This window comes from Pogoniulus pusillus, chromosome 7, assembly GCF_015220805.1.
Source record: "Pogoniulus pusillus isolate bPogPus1 chromosome 7, bPogPus1.pri, whole genome shotgun sequence".
In the NCBI taxonomy this organism is placed as follows: Eukaryota; Metazoa; Chordata; class Aves; order Piciformes; family Lybiidae; genus Pogoniulus; species Pogoniulus pusillus.
The window spans coordinates 28367393-28385858 of NC_087270.1; the positions used below are offsets into that span (position 1 = coordinate 28367393).

The 18466-nt window shown below is 41.2% G+C and overlaps 1 protein-coding gene across 7 annotated transcripts in view; it reads right to left on the minus strand.

Annotated features, from left to right (window-relative positions):
- KLHL29 (kelch like family member 29) overlaps nucleotides 1–18466 on the minus strand; it is a 437205-nt gene that overhangs the window by 58125 nt on the left and 360614 nt on the right. For 6 of the 7 annotated variants that reach the window (XM_064146375.1, XM_064146376.1, XM_064146374.1 and 3 more), the window contains one exon: nucleotides 7951–8150. The exons of the other annotated variant lie outside the window; for it this stretch is intronic. In XM_064146375.1, coding sequence (XP_064002445.1) covers nucleotides 7951–8150 — 200 coding nt within the window. The remainder of the gene's footprint in view (nucleotides 1–7950; nucleotides 8151–18466) is intronic. 7 annotated transcript variants of the gene reach the window in all.

The following is an 18466-nucleotide window of genomic DNA, read 5'->3' on the forward strand; positions in this document are numbered from 1 at the left end:
TATAGGCTGGATGTTAGGAGGAAGTTCTTGCCAGAGAGAGTGATTGGCATTGGAATGGGCTGCCCAGGGAGGTGGTGGAGTCACCATCCCTGTGGGTGCTCAAGAAAAGCCTGGCTGGGGCACTTAGTGCCATGGTCTAGTTGACTGGCTAGGGCTGGGTGCTAGGTTGGACTGGATGATCTTGGAGGTCTCTTCCAACCTGGTTGATTCTATGAATAGTATCTGGGGTTTCCCAAGGGACAGGAACTCAGCCAAGAGACTGCTGCTATTTCTACCACTTACAATGTCGCTTTAAGAAACAGCAAAGATGTAAATGCCAGTGCAAACACTTAAGAATAAATGCAAACAGCACTAAGGACATTTCTGAGGATGCTGCAGTCGCTTTATGATAATTTTCACCCTGTTCAGCTGCTAAGCTGCTTCAAACAAAAAAAAAAACCTCCCCCCACCGCCTTTTTTTTTTTTCAAAGGAACTTTGTTGCTGCTGAATGTGATGACATCCTTTATGCAAAACACAGATTATACTAATGCCTTCTGTTAAATGTTGTGTAGTGGGTTTCAAAGAAAATCATGCACAGAGGAGACAGCATTATCTCCTACCCAGCAAACAGAAGCAGCGGCGCAGTGTGTAGCTTCGCGTTAAAAGTGTGCCTCGCCGTAGGTTTGACTGTGCTTTTTTCCCCTTGCAGCTGTTCTGAAGAAAACCCCACCATTTTCAGACATTTGTAAGAGGCATTCTCAGATTCTTCTCAGCTTTTGTTAACCAAGCCACTACTAATAGGCCAAATATAGCTTTTTAAGTTATAGGACCAAGAGAAAGGAAAAAAAAAAAACAAACCCAAAAACAAACCCAAAAAGGAGCCAGGCTGCACTAGATCACAAAAGCATCAGTACCAGTGGCAGGCTTCTACCCTGTCAGAGGAGAAGGGTATCACATTTGGGCAGTGTGATATCCTACTGCACTGTTTCGGAGCACTGGATGGCAAGGCGCTGTAGCCTCACATCTCTTCAAGGAACCTCCAATCAGAGTGCTTCTGTTGGAAATGCCTGGGGACTTTCCCCTACACCCAGCTTCTGCCTTCACCAGGTTTAAAACCTGCTTGCAAGCTAGATGTGGATTACATTAAAACAGGATTATGATTCAATTTTTCCTTTTTTAACCTGATGCAAGAGACATGACATTAGGTTTGGGGTTTTTTTGTGTGTGTCTTTTTCCTTATTCTTTTGTGTGTGTGTGGTGCCTTCCAACCCCCCTTCTAAAATTTGCTTTGTAAATCCTGCAGTCTTGAAGGTAGGATATTTCACTGTGTTTCAATTGACTATACTGACTCTAAGGAGTCTATTTCCTCAAGCAGTGGCACTGTTTGGTGTCAGCAGATTCTGTCACTCAAAGACTGCCCAGAGACAGGCTACGAACTGATAGCAGTGAAGCTCCAAGTTCCCAAAATATCTTCTTTTCATAAAAGCCAACCCATTCTCCCCCACACACACCCTGAAAGCTCTTCCAGGTTCCTTTGTTCTGGCTGTTGGCACAGTTTCATGTATACATATGGCTGGGGGTAAAATAATAATCTAATAGATCCCCAAACTCTCATCATTTCTTGGCAAACTCTCAAGTCAATGAAAAATCTGACACCACTCCACCTTATCCTCAACAGGATTTATAATAAAGGTAATAATCAAGTCTGACTCACTAAGCAGTTGTTTACCAGCACACAATGGGAAAGACTTGCAAGAATGAGTCTTTACCTTGAAAGGACTGGATCTGACTCTGTAAGGATTCCCATACCCTCCCCAGCTGAGTCTGTGCAGTGGGGCAGAAAAAGCACTGGTTGTGATTATTTTCTTACAATCTGGACAGGTTTTCTACCTCTAACACTGCTGGATGACTGGTGCAGCCTGGTACACAGGTGTCCAAGCAGCTCCATGTTGTCCCTCTGAGCTTGACTCCTTCCTCTTCCTCAAGAAACTGCCTAATGTCAGACCCAAATATCATTGCCCCTGTCTGATTCAGCAGGTATTATAAGGCCATTTAGAGAGGAGTTCCAGGGAGATGGAGACTGAGGGTATATTCAGGAGGCTGGCATCCCACTTCCTTGCACTTCTTCACTTTTGATGTGATGAACAGCACAGCAAGGTGGGCACCATGATGCTTTTTTAAGATGAGGGCTGGCATGTGACTAGGATTCATTGCAGGTGAGTAAGAAGAGGTTGGGGCAACAGCTATAGGAGTTATAGAAAATATCTATCCATGAACAGAAAAAGCAACCTCTTCATTTTTTCACCTCTGACCCAAAGACTTTGGGTGCAAGATTGGTCTCTCCAGCTGTCTGTGGTGCAACTGTGCAAACATGCTAGTATCCTTGTACACTTACACAATTACCAGAAGTGATCTGGTAATATTTAGGATCAAAGTGGTAATATTTTGGACGAGAACTTCAGGAAGAGCAGAACTGTGCCTTATCAATGTCTCATACCTTTCACTGACTACAAATGGAATCTACATGACTATTTAGGTTTAGACTTCTGTTTTATAATATAGCCCATCCCCAGTGACTGCAACAGAGGAGCATGACATGACAAAGAAAGATAAGGACCAATTCTGCTCCATCTGCAATAGAGCCACTTTCTTTTGGACACTGACTAAATATTTACAGTAATTGTTGGTTTCTGCCAGGGTGGCACTAGATCTGCAGCAACACATTTTGCTGGAGTTTCACCTTGAGCTCATTCAGAATGTGATGACTAACTAATAAGCTATTTCCATTGCCCAAGGACAGTTCATAACAGACTTATGAGTGGGCTTTAAGAATATCAGGTGTAATTTAGTAGGTTCTCACTGGTTTGAGATAGTGCTGGACAGCATATTTGATGCTGTGTATGCCACAATATTGCAGATCAGGAGCTGGTATTCTCCACTTGTGTTAGACAAGACTTTGGAATGGGATCCTGTGCAGAGTCATCATGAGATAATCAGACTGTCAGACAGACTGCTGACTGCACCTCTAGGAAAGGGATGATGAGATAAAGCCAGAGATGTATGGTTTGTAGGAAGGATTACTCAGTGAGACTGTGGTAACAGTATGAGGGAAGCTCAGTGGTTGATGTAAGCCTCCTCTGTGTGCATTAAGTATCATATTTTCACTCAGAGCAGCTTTCTAGATGAGGACTTGGACATCAATAAAAAAAGCAAACCCCACACATTTCCTATCACAGTCTGCAAATTCTGATGGGGATCTTATTCCTCGGATATTCCTACTAGTGTCAAAAGCATGTGAAGATGTGAGATAGGTGGGAAAATTTTGGATGCATTCATTATCAAAAAGATTCCCCTGTGAGAGTGTTCCTTGTTTCTTCTAGATCCACGCATGGTTGATGCTTCAGCTTCTGCAGTGCTGGGCAGCATGGTTCTCCAGCTGCCTCAACATTCTCCACCTTGGTTGAACAAAAAATTGCCTATAATACTTTCTCTCAAATTCATGAGGACCATAAAGGCCTCTTTTCCCCTCAGTTTTTCTCACATCTTCATCTCAGAGTCTTTGCAAAATTTGTCTTTGTGCCCTTTGCTCAAAAGACTCTGCTCCATGAATCTAACAGATTCCATCAACTTCTTTAGACTTAATACTTCTGTTTTATCAGCATGAGGCTGAAGTACAAGCCCAGAATTTGTTCACTCCTGTTATGGGGGGTCCCTTCATCACAGACCCAAACTGTGGTACTTATGAATCACCTGAAATCCCATTTGAGCCATGACTGTGATGACAGTGCAAAACCAGTTTGCAAACATTTTCCCAGTTATCATATGGCACCTACACGAACTTGTCAGCATCACCGCCTCAGTTGGCACAAAACTGTTGTCATTTCTCATGGTCTAGACAAAAGCAGGGGAGACAGCATGTGGGAGAGAGAGAGAGAGAACATGACTATAATTAGCCCCGTGAAGATGGCTAAGAAATTTCCTGTTGAAATGAAACCATTTCCTTGACACATTTGCAGTGTGTTTCTATCAGAAAATGCAAGTAGATTTGGGGTGCCTCTGCCCAGTGCTGCTGAGAGGCCCAGGGTAGAGACACAAATGCTGCTTGGACATCAACAAGTTAGGATCTCGCTGGAGCTTCACAGCTATGGAATGGATGATCCAAAGTTCCCCTGAGATGGTGCTGTGCTAAACAGGCATATTTACTTTTTTGAGTGTCTTGGACTTCCCCCTACTTCTCTCACTATTTAGACATGACTGCTGAGGGGAAAGAATCACTATTTATCCTGGTGAATCTTCCAGAAACTCTGGGAAAAACCCTGAATTTTACCACAGTTCTGCTTTGCAGGAAAGTGGCTGATGAAAAGAAAAAAAACTCAAAACAACAGAACAGCCAAAGAGAAGAAAAAATGGCTTTCCCTTAGCTTTTTAGATGGGAAATGCTCTTCTATCTCTGTAAAGCAATCCAGCCACAGCTATAAATAAAAATAAGCAATTACACTCCATGAATTCTCAAAATGAGAATACAAAATTCCAGCAACTCCCCATATATCACTGAACTTATAACCAACTCTACTATTTCATACCATAACATGGTTCACTGATTTCAAATATTAACTATTGGAAAAAAGAAATTTCACATTGATTTAGTGAAATAAATGTATTTTGGTTTTGTGGCTGGATCTTTATAGAGATAGCACAACTTAAACACATCTCCTCTTCCTGGAAAGGCCATTAAGATCTAGTCACTTTAAGAGGAGACAAAGTGAAGCTGAGGGGAAGGCAATACCAGAGCCAGAGCCCTCATCTGGGTTGCACAACCAACTGAGAAGAATTGCAAAGCATAGATTCCACCTCCTCATTACTCATCCATTTGAGAACCGAGTTCTAAACAAGTGACATATAAGCAGCTGGGAAGAAAAGAGGAAAACAATACCACAGATTCTTTACTGATGCCTGTATTATACCACACTACTCATCTTGCCAGCAGCTCAGGTTAGCAGTGAAAATTAACACAGCAGTAAACAGGACTCATTTTTGTTTTGTTGTTGGTTTTTTGGTTTGCTTCATTTTTTAATGAGTGCAACACTTTCTAAATCCTGCCTGCCACACTGCAATTCTAGATGGCAATTTTCAATGAGAACTGTGCAAGAAGAAGCTACAGTCCACGTGCCTGGAAGATATATTTGGGGACCAGACAGAACGACATCTCCAATACCAAGTCGAGAGACCCTTAATAGAAACTAGATGCCCAAAAAAAGATACTGGGAACTTGGCCATGGGAAGTCACACTTTTTGTACTGATAACTTTCAGTTAATAGTTTGTAAATGACTACTGTCACATTCATCAATGTTACAGCCATATCAGTGAATGAGTGGAATGTGACACAGGTAGGAATTTGAGCCAATACATGTTTCAGTTGAGCTCCAGTTCTGACTCCTGTCCTGCCATGACAGAAATAGGGCCAGATGGTTCCAAATCAGCCTGTGTTAAGAGAGCTGGTTGTCTTGGACTGCTTCAAGACAGTCTATATTAATGTCCCAGGTTGAGGCTATAGGGTTAAATTTTTTTTCTGGGGACTAGAAGATTGTTATTCAATCCCATAATTCTGCTATCTCTTTATAAACTCACAACAAGGTCAGTTATTTCTACTTTCCTCCTCTTCCTGCCTTGTGTGCGTGGCAGGAGCCAATTTATGAGGAAGAACATGTAAGCAGTAGGCCTCTTTGGATGGTGGAGGCGTCGGGGTGGGGGGAAGACTGGAGCACTGGGGAGTGCAGATTTATTTTTTTGGGGATGTGGAAAAATTCAATGGGGCTTGCCATGGATGGGTAATTGCTTTATAACGTCTAGCTCTGTGTTTTCTCTCTCTAAATATAATTCTGTATTTTATCTCCAATCTGATTTGAGAGTTTAATTTCTGTTGGCTCTCTTTAAAAAACCATGCCAGAAAATGCAAGGACCAGGATGACATGGTGCTCTGCACAAGAAGAATGGGCTTCTCATGTGGCCATGAAAGCATGGACAGGGGCATGGATGATGATGATGACGATCTGAACATCCTTGCTAGGGCAAATGCTCTCGTGCAGAGAGGGCACACCAGTTACCAAAGAAGGGTACAGCAGCTTTTCATTCTTATCCACCATTTGTGATGACATAGCCACCAGCCCATGATGCTGTGCAAAAGCACAAACTCTGTGAGCATTCCACCCACAGCAGTACAACCAGATCTTGTTTAGAAGAACATTGGATGCATGAAAGATTTTCTCATGGATGCAAGAAAACTGCAGATCCTGACTCCTCTGAGGGAGTCCACCTCCAACTTTTACAGTTGGCCTGGTGTAGCACACAACATTTGCTGCTGCAGTCATAGGATTCAAGAAAAAGGACTACCTCGTTCTCGGACTGGAAAGCAATATGTGCTGACCATGGTGGAAGCAAGCACCGGATGGTTGGAAACCTATCCAGTTTCCCATGCCACTGCATGTAACACCATTTTGGGCTTGGAAAGACAAATCCTGTGGCGACATGGCACTCCAGAAAGAATTGAATCAGATAATGGTACCCATTTTAAAAACAATCACATAAAATCTTGGGCCAAAGAGCACGGCATTGAGTGGATCTATCACATCCCCTACTATGCACCCGCCTCAGGCAAAATTGAACGTTACAATGGCTTGCTGAAAACAACTTTAAAGGCAATGGGGGGAGGAACCTTAAAGAACTGGGAGAAACATCTAGCCCAAGCCACTTGGGTAGCGAATAGTAGAGGTTCCACCAATCGAGCTGGCCCAGCTCATTCAGAGGTCTTACAAAAGGTAGAAGGTGACAGGGTTCCTGTCATTCATGAAAAGAATTTGTTAGGCAAGTCTGTTTGGGTATTCTCCCCTTCGGGGGAGGCTACACCTGTCCGAGGGGTGGTTTCTGCTGAAGGACCTGGTCATACATATTGGGTTATGCAGAAAAACGGTGAAATACAATGTGTGCCACAAAAGAATCTGACATTGGCAGAAAGAATGTAGATATGTTGTTATAGTTCTTTTGCAGATGATTGTGGTGCCCAAAAGCCATGAAGAGCCCTGAGAGTGCCAAGAGTCCTGCTCTGTTCCACTCATTGAAAAAAAACATTGAGCTAGCCAATGCCTGAGGCAGACGGAAATAAGAAGATGAATGACCAAAAACTGAAGAAAGATGCTTGAAGCCTGGAAAATGACCATCTACGATACTGATGTTATTCCTAGTTACATAGAATGACTTGATGCTGCAATGGTAAATTATATTAAAGGGGTGGATTGTGGCCGTTTGAGCTGATCCTCTAGCTCAGACATAGGGGAGAGATGAACATTCCAGGGATAGGTCACATAAATGGCAACAATAGATAAATTAATATAATTTCATTGGAGCATCAAGAACTTAATGTCTAGAAGCACAGTTTGTTCTCTCCCTTCTCCCGCTGGCTTCGGCTGCTTCAGCTTCGCCTATCTCCCCGGCTGCTGTTTTGGCTACTGCTGCTTCTGCTGTTTCACCACCATCTGACCCCTCCCCCATCTCCCTTAAGGTTATTGTATTGTTTTTTTCCCTTCCTTCCTTCTCTAGTTATTATCTCTCTTTACATTGTTATATTTATACTATAAGAAAATACAATTTCATCTTTCTCTGACTTTCAAAAAAGAAGGGGGGTTTGTGTTGTGAATTTTCTTCCCAGGGGAGGGATCAGCCCAAACCTGGGACACCCCAGATGTGAAAGCAGCTGCCACTCAAACAACAGCCTATGCTTCTCTAGCCCATTTTGCACTGGCCACCACGGCAGCATTTTAAATTAAAATCTTGAATCAAACACTGGTATTTAATTATATTTAATCTTGTGTTTCCTAATTATCTTTTAAGAGTCGCTAGAAGGAAGGCTTACAAACCTTAAAACAACCTTAAAGCTTAAAACTCTTAAAATCTCACTAGATGGAATGATTCTTACCTAGAAATGAAACGCAGACTTTACAGAAAGTATGAAACTGGAACTTGCTGGCAGCTTCCAGTAGGGTTTTTGCATTTGCTGAATCTATGATCAAAGAACCTGTATAAACAAACTCCAGGAGTAATTCCAGGACATCCGCAGTGAGGTTGGACATGGCCAGTTCCAGCTTCTCCCCGCTTCTGCTACTGTCTCGTGGTGACCTGGTAACAGCAGACAATTAAATTATGGACATTACACCATCCCCATTTTGTTGGCATTTATTGATTAGTGAGGGCTAGAAAATTGCTTTGCACCTCATTATATTTCTCCATTATTTTTTGTTTACGGAACTGAAGAATATGAATTTTAAAATAACTGAACTTAAAAACTTTAACCGGATCTGAAAAAGAAGAGTCTTAAAGCAAAAATCTGTTTATTGCTATTTGCACTTTCATGCAAAAACAGTTGCAAAAGAAAAGGAAAAGGAAAGAAAGAAAAAGAACAACGAATGAGCCAACATTAATGAAAATGAGGAACAGGATTAGCTTTCAAAGGGAAACAATATATTTTAACATCTTGGTTAACATCTCATCTTCTGTGCATAATGTAACTGTTAAGGAAAAAAACACTCTCCAATTTCCAGAGAAAAGGTCATCTACTTTTTGAGAAATCCAGCACTGGAATCATTTTAAATGTCAGGTGCCTTTAAGGATACATTTAAAGACCTTTTCATAAAACAAAATAATAATAATACTAATAAACAACAACATTACTTTCTCTTTAGCATGAACTTCTCGGTATGTTATATTCAAGTATCGCTATGATATGTGTAGATGGATGGTCATATAAATATATGCTCATTCCAAAAATCTATTGTTCCCTTTTAGGCACTAAAAAAAAGGAAGCCCTTCATGGCAATTGCTTTGAAAACTGAATACAAGACAAGATAGACAGACAAAATGGTTAGAGCAAAGAAGGGAGAGGGGGGAAAACAACAACCAGCTCTGCCACAGGAAGCCAGCAGCCATCCTCTAGGAGTTTCATGACTGTGGCCTACGGTTTTTCCTGCGTGAAGTGCTGAACAATTTGGGGATCAAAGTATCTCCTGCATTTGAAGTGTGGATTAGTGCTAGTGAAATTATCAGACAAAAAGAAAATTATACTGAATTAAAGTAAGGGCCCAGTTCTTAATGCATGGTTGGCTGATGTGTCTGCAACACTAAAGACAGGTTACACCTGAAAGACAAAAGCGATGATAAATTTGGTAACATCAAGGAGGGGAGGGGGAATCTGTTGGAGTAAGAAAATAAACTCTTTTAATGGTTAGGACCATCCAGCACCTCAAGGAAACATGAACTTCTCCTAGTCACTGGACACTCAACGTCTGCTCGCTGCAATTCCGCTAGAGTACTTGCAAAAGCCATTGCACAATTGACACAAAACCGGAACATGATGCTGCATGACTGACATGGACTGGCCAAAGCATCGCTATTCACAGGCAATGCCAGCTTGAAGCAAGAGCAAGAGCTCTACCAACTTCTTGGAGTCACAAAGCTGCCTAGAAAAGTCAGACCTTAACTAATGTAATGGAGGAAAAAAATAGTGATCTGTTTCCCTTGTGACACTCCACTATCCTTAACAAACCCTGAAATAGTTTGGGGAAATGCTTACAACTTGCAGTGGATGCTTTGCCACTGGTCTTCCATGGACAGGATGAGAGGAAATGGCCTCAGACTGCATCATGGGAGGTTTAGATTGGATATTAGAAGAAATTTTGTCTCTAAAACAGGCTCCTGAGTGAGGTGGCTGAATCCCCATCTCCAGAGATAAGAGACACACAGATGTCATGCTAGGGGATGTGGTTTAATACCATACTTAGTAGAGTTAGATAATTCTTGGACTTCATGACCTTAAACTCTTTACACTGTGTCCCTTACCAGAGTGTAGGAGCAGCTAGCAGCGCTTAACGTCGTATGTTGCTCTAAGGAAGAGAACAACGACTATTCCTACTCAGAAAAGGAAACTGAGGCACAATGAGACAAAATCATTTGCCTATGATTATACACAGTTGCCAGGGGCAAAGTGAGGAGCTAACCCCCATTAAAAAAAATTCTAAATATCAGACTACCCCTTTCCATGAGAATACAGGTGGGTCAGACCCTGTTCCACAAGCAGGTGGCTATCACTGATCATGATACCTGTGGCACCCTACATCCACAGAGATGTGAATGCTACCCTTGAACCCTTATGCTTTATCACACCACAATAGTCTTTCTAATCTCCTGCATACAGATTAATTTTTCCACTCAAGGCAGAAAACCTCAGGTGTCAAAACAGAAGAGCTGTCATTTCCTAGATCCTCAAAAGGATGTTAGAAAAAGGTTGTGGTTTGCTTGTTTTTTTTGTTTCTCACACTCTTATATCAATAATATGCCCTCACATCAGATTTATCTTCAGTTGTGCACACAACTGGTACTGCACCCTAGGCTATCAAAATGCCTCCTGGCATCAAAGTCATTCTTGGTGAATTGCTTCCAGAAGCATTTTGTACCTGAAAGCAAGTTCATATTCATGTGGTCTGGTTAATAAGGACACTGGCTAAAATCTAAGTGAGATTTGGAGGTACCCAGCAAGTGACAGAATCATGCTCCTGCACTGTGGGAAGCTCCACCAGAAGCACTTATTTATTTAACACCACTAATTGCACTGTGCTGGCAAAGGCTGCAGGAATGACTGCACATGATCTATCGGGAATCACATGCTCTCACCCACTGCAGAGACCAGGAGACACAAAAGAAAGGATGATGTGACACCAGTGTCAGTGCAGGCACATACCCATGTTAGCAACAACTGCAAGCTGCTGTTTTTCAGAATAATTAAGTAATAATCTCTTTTACTTTGTAATACACCAAGCAATAAACTGCTGCTGCAATTGATTAAACGCCAAAGAAAAGCTAAGGTGTTTAATCAATCACTAGAGCCACTTACAGCAAGTATAATACAAAGCTACAGAGATTATTGATACTATACAATGAGCCAGAAATGGGAAAGAAAATTATCCCTACTTCTTCCTCTGCAGTACCTTGAATGCATTGTGCTGTTTTGCTTGTGCTTTCTCAGGAGTGAGCTCTTCAGCTCCACATTTACCTGGACCAAATACTGACTGCAGGCTTCGTTCAACCTGCACATGGAAACCATAGCTACCCTGGTTTCCATGCTCGGGATCTGGCTTGGTATGGGCTGGAGAATGGAGAGGGAACCAGTTGAAAAATGTTCTAATCGATCAAAAATGAGGAAGAAGAAAATAGAGTGAGGAAATACTGCTGGGACAGAAATGGAAAATGAATGAAATTATTCTCAGAATGATTTAAAAATGTATCAGGCAGTCATATTCCCCCTCAAACTCTACTACAGCTTTCTGTGTTTCTTCTTTTCACAGGTATTAGAGTACTATCAGGAGCTGTGTAGTTATACTTCATCTATTTGGGATGGAGCTTTCTTTTAGGTAGTCCAGAGGAACTGCAGTGAAGTGGCTAAAGCTGCATTACTAAAAGAGGATTTAGTTCTGCACATGCATATGCAGTGGATTGGGTTTCTGAACGAATGCATACAGCTGTGCAACAAAGCTCTCATCCTGTATCACATCAGAAGGAATTCTCTCAGCTGCGTTGGCAGATGCAAGCATCTAGAGAAGTCTGATCTCAGAACAGCAATGACTTCTTGCCTTAAGAGTTGGAGACAAAGCTCTACCTGGTACATACACTCCAGTTCTATCACTCCTGGCACAAACAGGGAGTATTTTTGGGATGGAGAGCCTGTCTGCTTCATGTTTCATGTTTCAGTTTTACTTGAAGCCAGACAACGTACACTTATCATCCACGGACATCATTAAAAGTGGCACATTCTGCTGTTTGCCCTGCGAACTCTAAAGTTTAAACAGAATGATGTCATTTTATTGGCTTTGTAATCATTGCTCATATTATAAAGGTCACACATTTCACATTATGGCAGAAAATCAATAGCTCTCCCAACAGCCTCTGGGGGAAAAAGTTGTGCTTCTGAAGAATAATATATAATAAACAATTTTAGTCCTTACTTTATCATGGCTGTAATCTTGCAGAATAGCTACAGTAAGAATCTGGCAAAGGCTGATATATAAACTCATTAAAATTGGGAAGTGATTTAGAACAGGACTTTTAAAAAAGATTTATCTTCAGCTAAACAGCAAAGAGGTTTGTTTAGGTCTACATTTAAACAAGCTGCAAGAGCTCTTTAACAGCTTAATTTTATGGTAGCTGTTGGGGAATTCTTTCAGATTCACAAATTATGTATTTCTCCAGCAAGGTGATAGACCTGAGCAACCTGCAAACAGAACTGAAACTGCAGATAAGCAGGAAGTACAGATACACTGAATGGGTAAGTGGGGGAGTTACTGAAAGAGTATTTTCTATGGTCTAGAATAATTAGGTCTAGCAAAATAAAGCCTTTGAGCATACTCTGGCTACTTATCCTTCAACTTAATTCTTAAACTAGAGAAGACAAAGGCACAGGGAACCTTTTAAAGCAAAAGATGGCTTGACTGCACTCTCAAATAACAAATCACAGGTGGTGTCCCTTTCTGTTAACTAATATACAGAAAAGAGCTAAAACGTTTAAATATTGAAAGCAGGAAAAATAAGCCTAAAACTTTACCTGTAAGATTTAGTGGTGGAACTGACACAATTAAAAACAAAAAAAAAACAACAAAAGAGAACTTTATATTTTTGGAATTAATTTGCCCTTGAAAATAACTTCCTTACATGCAATATACACAAGCTTTAGCTCTGGTGATTTTATGCTTAACCGAGATGCAGAGGTTTTCTGCATCTTGAGCTATATGTGTATCTGTGCATTTTCCCAGCATTATCTGTATCAACATATTCACATGACAGAATTTCAGTGTGATTCCATTCAAAACATTTAAGAGTGGGATTCACAAAGCTGCATTTAGAGCCTGGATAAAGCAGCTCTGTAAGCAAAACACTGCTAGCCCATCAATTTCTCAGTTTATGGACAGCGCTGTCACCTCGGATTCAGGCTTCCCTCTTGGTTTGGATATGCTGTCTTTAACCAGCTTGCAACATTATTTTCACTGACTAATGGTTTGGCTACAGCCTTTACTCCATTTTAGATTAAATACAAAAAGCTACCTATACCCAGTACAGATGCCAGCCAACTCTCTGTTTACAAGCTATAGTCACAAAGTCAAAACAAATTCTGGATGTTCAAAATGGGGCCATCTGCACGGAATAAACATGAAAAATGTGAAACATTTTATGTAAATGTACATTACTGCCTAGGAACAGTTGGTTCAGATTTCTCCCAGGCTGCTTGGTTGGGAACAGGAGGACTGACAGAGTTTGTGACACCTATTTACATTCAAAGCCATATGACTCACTGTGCCATAGACTCAAGCCACGACGTATATTTAAGATTTGTACTCCAAAAAGGCACTGAAATAAATGATTATCTTTTAAAATAAACACACAGTCAGAATTACCATTTGTGATCTTGCCCTGGACACATGGGAAAGAATTTAGAAGACAGTGGCAAAGAGCTAATTTTGTTCATGTTTTGTTGCAGTTCTGTTCATACTACACTCAGATTTCTTAAGAAATAGGAAAACACACTGATTCTGGTAGTGGAATACAAAGACTAATAATTGCTATCTTGACTACCTATTGATCAGGATTTCATATAACTCAGGAACCTGAATAGCTTCCACTAAAAGCACATTTGAGCTAATGGGAAGCTACAGGACTACTGGCACGCAGGCAGGAGCTCCAGCTCCACCCTGGACCGAAGCCCATGTTTTAGGGTTAGTGCTTCCCTGCATAAACCAAAGCAATGGCCTGTCCCACTGGCCAGCTGCCTGCTGGCCTCTTCGTCTTACACCCTCCCAGGATCTGCTCCATCAGCTTGATGGAACTGGCTTGCTTTCATAGCTAGGAACATAGATGTTTACCCTACATTAATTGCATTCCCATTCCACTTGAGTAAAATATTTGCTACCAAAAAAGATAGGACCAAAGGGCAAAGAGAAAAAAGAAAGCAAGCTTTGTTCTCTGGACACTGTTTCCAATCTCCAGAAAACAGGAAACCCCAGATTGTTATGCAAGATGAAGCACTTAAATGAAGCTATATTTTTTTTTCTCTCTCTGTCAAATTGTTTTGATTACCAAAGAAAGGACTACAAACTGGGACAGGCAGCTTTGCATGAGGCTTAGGAGTCAACAGACTTCTGTTCAAGGCTATACAATTTCAACTGAGCATCTTTCCTGTGGAACATAATCCTCAAAGCATTGAAACTCCAGGCAAGGGAGAGAGTGCAACATTGCTGCGTCTTAACTGTCCACTACCTGACTTTTCATCATCTTCAGGGTTATTAATGGTTCAAAACCAACATGGCTATTTATCTTGGGAGAAGCAACAAAGACACTTCATTGTATCACAGCCAGTCTTCAGCTATGAACAGAAGAGACATAGCACTCTACATGGAAAGTCGTATTTCATACCAAAGAGCTTGATTTATCATAATTACACACTCATAAGACATAAAAGCATAGATAGCCAGACCAACCAACACACATTTCCACAATACACACAAGAAGATCCATGTGCATACTCAGGTAGCAGGATTTTACTGAGGTATTCAAGTTTATGCAGCTGCAAGGTAATCAATCATGTAAATGATGACAGGAAGGGACATTTACAGAGCAACATTATTGCAATATGTATGTCATAAGGCACTGAACGTTCTATTAAATAGGAGGGTTTTTTTAAATGCATTACACCCTAGCATCACTTCTCCTTTGGAATGATTTTATCCACTCAAAATGTATTAAGTTACAAATCTCTGCCTTTGTTATACTATCTTGTAGATAAATATTATCTTTGAGCCTCAGTCACTACCCATCTGTCTCATAAGAGAAAGCAAGCATATACTGTAACGATGCTATTGTATGAACTAGTAAAACCACAGGATTAAACACATGACGTTATTTAAACACAGGCTTGCAAATGTATCACCAAAATTTACCTGACCAACAAATCCATTTGCTCACTCTTTACCAGAATGTTGATGCAAATAATGTTCCTTGTTCCAGGCAAACAAAATTTGGCAAGACTACTGTAACTTATTAAGGTCAAACGCTGCCAGTTTGCACCTGCTCTATCAGAAGGAAATCAGGAAAATGAATGGCTGTGAGCTCGGGCATGCACTAGCAGCTCCTGCTAATTCGCCATCGCAGAAATGATTATTACAAACCAAGGCGAGCAATGGGATTAACAGCAAATGCTTTTGTTCAGGGACAGCACGGCCAGAATAAAAGAAAACAAACAAAAAAGCCACGTCTTCTAGATACCCTTAATGCTATTCACTGCCTGAACGCAATCTAACTGCTCAGTTAAGACTTTCTAAAGGAGGCACGGGATCAGCGGCAGCCTGCAACGCTGCAGCGTCAGAGATCAGTTGGAGGCACAAATCTGACTCCCTGCTGAGATTTAAGAAAGAAGATGACCGAGTTTGAAGATGCTGGCTTAAGCGACTGGCAAGTGAATGAAGAAGCGAACAGCGAGTGCCCTTGCAAGAACAGCTTTTCATGACCTAGACTTCTGCTAGGGACTGAGAATAAACCAAATCTCATCAGGTACTCGCAAAAAAGCAAAAGACCAGGGCCAACTTGGTAACAGCACAGTTTGCAAGTATCTCCAGCAGCCTAACTCAGCAAAGAGATGGCAAAACAGTCTGGGGTTAGAGCTACTTTTTGCTAAAGGTAAAAGATGCAAGCCAGTTTTGGTAGATTATATGAGAAAGACGATTAAAAATAAAATGAATTCTCAAAAAACTTAAACCTCAACTCCTGTCTGATTTGCTTTAATGACACTTACTACAGCATCAAAAAGTAGCTTAGCAGAGAGATGGCATTATGCAGCTAATAAATGATTCTCAGGAATGCGGTGAAATTTATTCAAGTAATTATCTGGGTAAGTCTATGCAAGGCTTTTTCTCATCATTGCAATGTCTAGGGGGAAAATAATAATAAAATAATGATAACCACAATTATTATTTATTGCCACTACTACGACTGTGGTAGTGCCCAATGATCTCAATCAGCATTTCAGTAATTAGAAGCAATTCTGTCAGGCACTAGCTCTTTCTCACTCAGCTATAGGGTGTTACTAGTATCTGTAGATCCAGGCTGCACTCTGGACATCAATGGAAGACAATACATTGAATAACCTCTGGCTACAGTATCCCTGACAAAAGGGCAGGCAGCTCTTCTCACCCCATCACTCTCTGCCCACATTACCCAGCAGAACCACTCAAAGTACTTCAGCCACCAAAGCTTACCACTGTGCAAGCAAAAAGAAGGGAACATGACTAACATGACTAAGACCTGGTCATACTAATTCAAATTCATTACCAGGTTCAGCAATGTCTAATCCTTAATGATTTAAGCGAAAGGAAATGAGCTATCTGCAAGCACACTGGGATTGGAGACTAGATTACTTCTGTTTGTGGGCAAGACTGGCTTTTGGGAGTGGCCCCAAAATGACAACTTTAAAGAACACGGCTACAGTTTCTATGCAGTAAAGTTTTTTTCACTGTTTTTGCTCTATTTAGATTGAAATGCACCTTGTTAGATAATTGTTCCCTTTCAGCCCTCGATTTCAACATAGTCAGGCCTCTAGACAGTGAGATGTAAGTAAATGTAGGGAACCACATGTTATGAGTGGTTGTAGGACAGGTGCATGGCTTGCAGATAGGTCTGGCTGGAGCAGGAGAGTTGATTAGTCTGTCATTCCTTGGATAAGATTTACAGGATCTGTAGTTGTGTGTAGAAATTATGTGAGCAAGAAGCTCAAACTACAGTAAACAGAGATGCTGTCACTGAAGGAGAGAGAAGTGAGAGGTTAAGTTCTTAGTGCCTCTGCAAGCTGCAGACTAAGGAAAGCTACACCTGAAGGCTTAAAAAGACAGCTTTTGGTCTTCCTTGACACCATTTCTCTACAGAATGGGGTATGCCCACCTGTCTCTGCTTTCAGACCAACATCCAGTCTGAGCCACTCACCCTACTAATCCATGGCCATGCTCTCCAGGCTGGAAATAGCTGGGCTGCAACGCCTGCTATGGCTTTTGTGGCAGTTCCTTTGCCTGGTAGCCCAGCAACTGACTATTTGTAAGCTGCAATTCATTTATGTAGAAGACCATACATATTTGCTTGGTGAAAACATGTTTTCCAAGGCCTGGCAGCTGCAAAATTTGAAACCCAGCAGGCAGCTCTGACAGGCGGGCGGGAGTGTGGCTGCTCGGCCAGGCAGAGCAAGTGAAGTGCGCTCACAGAAAAGGTCCTCTGAAACCAGAAAGCTGTTTCCTGTGCCAAGATTTTGCACCCAACACATAGCAATTATCAGTCCCTTGTTTAAGAGAAAAATGTCATCCATGGTATAATTTACGCTTGCACCCTGGCAGTAAAGGGCAAAGAGTGTTTCATACTCCCCATGAATCTCTCATGCTCATAAATTCTTTTAAATGGTTTAACAGAAACCACTGATGCTGTATGTCAATATACCTCTCCTGGCACCTTAAACAAACATCATTTTTTTAACTCCCTCTTTCTCTGTTTTCAAATAAATGTTTTCATTTGTCTCTACAGTCATTCTGTTCTACAATAGAGTTGAAGCATGCAGATGTAGAAATCTGTTTGCTCCTCTCCTGGAGTTAAAAGCAAGGTTCTTAATAAGCAGGAAAACACGAAGAGGTCACCAGGAGTAGATTTTTCTTTCATCTGCTATTTCTCATTTTGGGCTTTTTACAACGTAAACAAGAACCAGACAGTCTGTTTTCCAGACACCTAAATGCTTTTGCAGTTTTGTCAGACTGTTTCAGATGGATAGTGGCAGTTTTCTCTGTCTTGCATCCAAATACTGCCTTTCTACACAATGGTGTAAAATGCAGAATGACATCTCTGTCTTCGGTGTGGGTATAAAGCAAAAGGAACTTGGTCCTCTCACCCTAAATGTTTTACTTCTCCTGCCCTGCCTTCAAGCCCTCAGAGAGTATATATAACCCTAATTTAGAAAAAGTAAAATCAAACCTCAATCTTCAGACTGCAAAAAAAGGCAGGGTATTGTGGAAAAGCAATCTGGCCATGAAGTCACTGGCTTTACTCCTCAAGAAAAGAAGTATGAACATACTGTTACCTGATTACACTGCATCACACATGCTTTGCCTCTTGTGGCCTTTGTGTATGTGCTCTTTGTGTATGTGACTTGCTGCTCTGTGTTAGTGAAATCAGGCAGCCAGGATGACTTCAGGGTTAGAAAGCACCATTAAAATAAATCTTATCATCATAAAGCTTGTAGGACAGTAACTGCCTACCTCTAGTAACTGACCACAGGAAACAAAACTAAAGTCTGGCCAGCATTTCAGTCAAAAAGAGACTTTTATGTCAAGTGCTTCCTATTATTAATGTCATACTTGGTAGAGACTACA